Source organism: Nicotiana attenuata, unplaced genomic scaffold (assembly GCF_001879085.1).
Source record: "Nicotiana attenuata strain UT unplaced genomic scaffold, NIATTr2, whole genome shotgun sequence".
Lineage (NCBI taxonomy): Eukaryota > Viridiplantae > Streptophyta > Magnoliopsida > Solanales > Solanaceae > Nicotiana > Nicotiana attenuata.
Window position 1 is genome coordinate 115,319 of NW_017673477.1, and position 6,261 is coordinate 121,579.

General features: G+C 32.1%; 1 protein-coding gene across 1 annotated transcript; it reads left to right on the top strand.

Annotated features, from left to right (window-relative positions):
* Window positions 1-2,303: 2,303 nt before the first annotated feature.
* Window positions 2,304-5,680, top strand: LOC109216480 (heavy metal-associated isoprenylated plant protein 7-like). The gene is made up of 5 exons (XM_019380640.1): window positions 2,304-2,440; window positions 2,566-2,686; window positions 3,363-3,556; window positions 5,121-5,211; window positions 5,321-5,680. The coding sequence occupies exons 1-5, from the start codon at window positions 2,432-2,434 to the stop codon at window positions 5,674-5,676; spliced, it is 771 nt and encodes a 256-aa protein (XP_019236185.1). The 5' UTR covers window positions 2,304-2,431; the 3' UTR covers window positions 5,677-5,680.
* Window positions 5,681-6,261: the final 581 nt, after the last annotated feature.

The following is a 6,261-nucleotide window of genomic DNA, read 5'->3' on the forward strand; positions in this document are numbered from 1 at the left end:
GGGAATTTTTCTTGCTACTCTTTCTAGAAGAATTCTCTCCTCTGAAGAATGTAAACTGATTTTTCTCTCCATCTCATCAAAGATGAGGTATTCGACAATCAATAAATATTGATGGTTCTTACTATTAGCTCCAAATTCACGTATTAATTTTGATGATAACAAACCAAAATAATTATTAATCAAAGAACATTTACTTGTGGTAATCTTATTCTTGTACAGGAAAGAAAATGCTGGTAAAGATCCAAACAAATATGGGAAAGAAAATATCTTGTGAAGAATTTATCAAGGAAGATTATCTTCAGAGATTTAATCTAGAAGGAATAATATTTGAAAGTGAAATTTCAAATATTGAATGGCTTACTACAATATCAGAAGAAGAATCTATGGAAATTACGGATGGAAAGTTTTCAACATCTTGAAAGGAAAGTTGCTAAAATCATGGAGAAGATCTATTATTTTGTGGAAGGAAGATACCATATGGAAAAGATACTACAAGGACAAGGAATAGTATATTTTCTTTTCAATATATTCTATGGAAAGAGATTATTTTTCAAGACCTACTAAAGGAACATTGGAGAATTATGGAAGAATGCTTCCTAAAGTGTTGGACAAGATCTCTACGTATGGAATATTCTTGCTACAATATTATAGTAATAAATTATATCTCCAAGAACAAGGCAGAGAATCTCCAAGCTCTTTCAAGGAAGAAAAATTTAATATATACTGGTGCATGGTTGACAACACTTCAAATGGAAAGATCTCATTTTATGGATACACAATAATATTGTCTACTTCACAAGGAAAGAAATTGAATGAGCTTAAGGCATGAAGTCCAGAATATCAGCAAACTTGAAATATATTTGAGTCCATTAGCAAGACACATCATCAATCAATAGGTACAAGATATAAGGAATAAATTCCAATAAATCAGTGATTGGTGGAAGGATTTCAAATCAGTTTGAAGGTGCAAATGAAATTGAGCAAAGGAATTAATAGGAAGTCACTCATTCAAAGGAGAAAATCTTCTGATTGAATGTTATCGAAATCAAGGGGTCAGCAAATCAAGCCCAACGGTCAGAAGCTATTGAAGACTATAAAAACGAGAGACTGGAAAGAAGAAAGTACGCAACCTTATATACAATTGTCTATCCAACTACAAGTTCTTTATTCTACGCTTAACAAGCATTGTAATTCACTTTAGTAGATTTACTGTGTACCCAAAAGAGAGAAGAGAGACAGAAAAATATTGGAGAGGCAATGTGTCCTAGAGGTTGTGTCATTGTTCGTTTCTTTGGTGAGCGAGAAAACCAAAGGGTCGTTGTTGGTGAGCGAGTGAAAACCAACCCTGTCAGCGTTGGTGGTGATCGCTGAAAATCACAAAGGCTGTACTCAATTCAATTTACAAAGAGCTCTAAAAGATAATTCTCTTGCAAACCAAGAGGACTGGATTATGATACCACATTGGTTCCGAACCAGTATAAAATTCCTGGTGTCATTTACTTTATCGCACTCGTATTATATTCTGTTCCTTTACTGTTTATTGTGATTAATACTTGTTTAAATCGAAAGAACTAACAGTTCTGTGCAGGCTGTCTCCGTATAAATCGACTAGGTCTGAAGAGTAGTCGACTAGAAATTTAGAAAGGCTACAATTCACCCCCTCTTGTACTTTCACTTACCTTTCGTTCTTTATATTATTATACATCTTTAGATCTGAAGTTGATTATGCTTGACTAAGATTTACCCCTTCATCATCATTAATTGATTTAATAAAAAAGGTTAAAACGTCTTTTGTCAAACAACAAGTTTTTTCTTGGATCGTGATGATAAAATTGCAAACCTTCTTCTATTACCAAGTTTTATTTCACATTTATTAGTTTTCTTAAAACAAAAAGACGCTACACATTCTCCCAAACGGTCTTTTGTACTCCTATTATATAACTCTCCAAATCCACCGATAGGTTTTTGCTTATTTAAAATCTTACTCCCTTCATAATAATACTGATTCAAACCACAAAATTCAATTTTTAAATAGAATTCTTTAATTTAAATGGTTATATCTGTCAAATCAAAACACAACTTTACTTTTTAAATGGAGAGAATTGAATAATTCAAAATTTCTTTTTTATCCATTCAAAACAAAGATAGGGAAAAAAAAAAAGTAACGTAATTGACCGGTAGTAGACAACTAGGACAAATAATAGATGCTGAATCAGCAAATGGACCACTAATGCAATTTCAAAAATTCCAGGTCAGATTTGCAATGTCACCATTTATGTGGCCTCTGTCCACCTCTACATAAATGTGCTTCTTCTCATTTTGCCCAACCAAAAGCAGTAAAACAACAACAGAGACTCAAATATATAGGTTTTTCATTTGCAGAGTTTCAAATTCATTGAAAATCAGCATTGTTTAAAGAGCTAGTATTAACATGGTTGAGGTAATTAAGTATAAACTCTTTATATTAACACTAGTTATTTTTATTAACTTATAAATCATTAATGTAGGTACTCTGGCTATTTCTTTTTTTTTTTTGTTTCTTATTTTTTTTTAACATATATATAGGAGAAGAAAGTGGAAGAAAAAAAGGAGGAAGAGAAGAAGGAAGAAGAGATAGTGCTAAAGGTTGATATGCATTGTGAAGCTTGTGCTAGAAAAATTGCTAGATCCTTGAAAAGATTCAAAGGTCTCATTATATATCCTCTAATTCCATTGCATTCTTTTGGTTTTCAAATTTTTGGCTATTTGCTTAAATGCAAGGCAAAATCTTTCAAATCCCATTTCTTCCATTTTTTTTAAAAAAAATTAAATCTTTTAATTGGTTCTAGGAGATTTTTTTCTTCTAAAACAAGTCATTGATTTAATAATCTTCATTTAATTATTCTGTCTCCCATTATCCTTTGCACGTTTTTAAATTCAAGAATTCATTAACTCCCAAGTGTAACATTTAATACCATGAATGAAGACTATACTCCAACAAAGACATCAACTTTATTTTGTATCTAATCTTGTTAGTACTCCCCGGGTCCATAAGTGACTATTTTACCTTTTTATTTTGGTGCAAAATAAATGTCCATTTACGTAATAAAAAAAGAAATAATTTTATTTTTCCAAACTTTGTCCTTATTTACATATTTCAATATATCAAGGTAACAATTAATTAAGGTTAATTTAGTGAATATATTTTTTTAAACTAGAAATTGATATTTTCTTAATGAATGTATCAAAGATAAAATGGTCACACTTATTGTGAATCGGAGGGATTAAGTATATATACAAGCATGGTTTAGGACCTTGATATGATTTTATGAGTTTATATATAAAACTTAAACTCGAATTTTGATGGTGAAATGTAACTATAGGCGTAGAGGAAGTAACGGCGGATTACAAGGCCAGTAAGGTGGTGGTAAAAGGCAAAACTGCAGACCCTCTTAAAGTGTGTGAAAGGGTCCAAAAAAAAAGTGGCCGAAAAGTTGAACTCATTTCACCTTTACCTAAGCCACCCCAAGAAGAAATTATAAAGAAAGAAGAGCCCAAAGAAGAGAAAAAAGATGAGGTAATTTACTTACTACTAACTCATTATTACTTCTGTATATACTTGTGGATAATCATCTCTTTATCTCATTATTTGTTACTTTAACAGTGTCTTCGTTCTCTTTTTAAGTTCTGAACTCATAAACTTTAAATCCTACTTTTACTGAGTCTTACTTGGAAATTCGATATTCAAAATTGATTAATATTTAGTCCAAGATGTCAGTGGCGGAGCCACATGGAACAAAGGCCGTAAAATTACACTATATTGCTAAATATTTTTTATTTTTATTTTATCTATGTTTACTATAGATTGATTTTCCTTGACTTTTCGATGTATCTAATTATTTATATTTTGATACCGCTTGATAAAAATTCTGGCTCCCGCTGCTAGATTTCTCAATGGTACAAAAGTGTTTGCATGACCAATTAATTACGGGATTAGTATTTTAATTTATCTTTTAGGTTGATGGGAAAAAAGAAAGTTATTATATAAACTAAAAGTTACCTGCCGACCAAGCACATGCAAAGTGAATAATTCTGAACAAACCAATGTGGCTTCTCGTCCTTGGTACTTGCTTCCAAGGGATTTAACTGGTAACCCGTTATTATCCCTAAACATCCAATTTAGTAATTATGAATTGACAGATTTAGCCACAAGTACGTTTATGCTATGTAGGTGCTATTTCTCTAATTAATTCGTTTTTGTTTAAAATTGTAGTTAAGATAATAGAGATACCAAATTATTGAAAACGAAATAGGCTATGGAAATAAACACAGTAAATAAAGTTTAACTATTGGATGGATCTTTAGAAGCAACATGATAACATACAAAAGGATTTTTACGTTGAATATGTAGCAAAAGGATATTATGAACTACGTAGCCACTGGGCACATTTAACTATATGAAGCTTAGATGGAGACCTGTGGAGAAGTTTGATCAATAGTTGGGTTTGCAATATATAGCCAGAGGTCAAGGGTCAATCAAGGTTTTGCTGCTGCATGACCTCTTAATTAGGCTAAAAGAACTGAAACTGGCCAGCTCTGCCAGCCAATGAACAATATCCGCATTGGAACCCAACTAAATTTGTATTCGCCTCGAAAAATCCCGCCTTGAGATAAACCGCTCTTTAACAACGGTGTTTTCACACTAAGGGCTCGAACCCAAAACATCTAATAAAGGGCGAAGGAGTACTACTTACCACTTCTCCGCAACCTTTATTGGTGATCTGAGCACATCTTATAATGAGATGGACCTAGGAGCACTTGACACAAAATAAATTCACGGCTTAAGTTTCTTGTTTCACTTTGCCAATCGAAGGGGAACCTTGGAGCAACGTTAAAGTTGTCTCTGTGTGGCCTATAAGTCTTAGGTTCAAGCCATGGAATCAGCCACTGGTGCTTGCATCTAGGCTGCCTACATCACACTTACTTGGGGTGCGGCCCTTTCCCGGACCTTCCGTGATCACGGGATGCTTTGTGCACCGAGCTGCCTTTTTTTCACTTTGCCAATCATTTTTTTTTACAAAAAATTCCTTGATTAAATAAATTAATATGGAAGTGTCAAAAATGTTTTTTTTCCCTGGCAGCCTCCTCCGGCAATAACGGTTGTCTTGAACGTTCAAATGCATTGTGATGCTTGTGCTCAAGCTTTACAGAAACGGATCCGCAAAATTAAAGGTATATATATTTTACTGATTTTCAATCCAAAATAGTTCAGGAGTTGGTTTTATAACCTAGCTAGGCACAGTATCAAGTTAATTGCTATTTTGAAAATGTGATATTGCAGGGGTAGAATCTGTTACGACAGACCTTGTGAAAAATCAAGTAGTCGTAAAAGGTGTCATTGACTCAGAAAAGATAGCTAATGATGTTTATAAGAGAACTGGAAAACAAGTTTCAGTGGTAAAGAATGAAGAGAAAAAGGAAGAAACTGAGAAGAAAGAAGAAGAGAAAAAAGATAAAGAAGAAAAGAAACAAGGTGAAGCTGAGGAAAGCAAAGGAAAAGATGATGACAAGACAGACATTAAGAAAAATGAATATTTGCATGCAAAATACTACAACAATAATTATAATATGGAGTTTGCTAATTATTCCCCTCAGATTTTCAGTGATGAAAATCCTCATGCTTGCTCTCTCATGTAACTTTTTCAGTTATATATATATATATATATATATATATATATATATATATATATATATATATATATATATATATATATATATATATATATATATATATATATATATATATATGCTTTAGTTATTGTTTATAAACATGATTGATTGACCATTGAGTTGTTTATTATTATTATTACATTAATTTTTGCCTTCTCACCATTTTTTAAATTTCAGTTTCTTGTCTGATGAGTGTGTGAAGGAAAAGTGTAAATGAAATCTCTAACTTTTGAGCTAATTAATCAGAATTAAATGGTGCAATATATATGCATATATCTTTAGCTCCTAAATTGATTTCTCCTTATTTTCAATTATGATCTATTCCAAAGTCAATCTTGAAAAATTTAGGCTTGCCATCTCATTTTGTTTGTTTGCTTTTTGAGTTTAATTTTAAGATTTCCACTAAGTAGGTGATCTCTTGCTCTATCATTTCGAAAATTGGCTCATCAACAATAAGAGTATGCTTCATCCTAATAAATCAGGGTGGGTCGACTATAAGAATCATCACTGGCCATGTAACTGATTAGTACAATACAATAACTAATTATCATG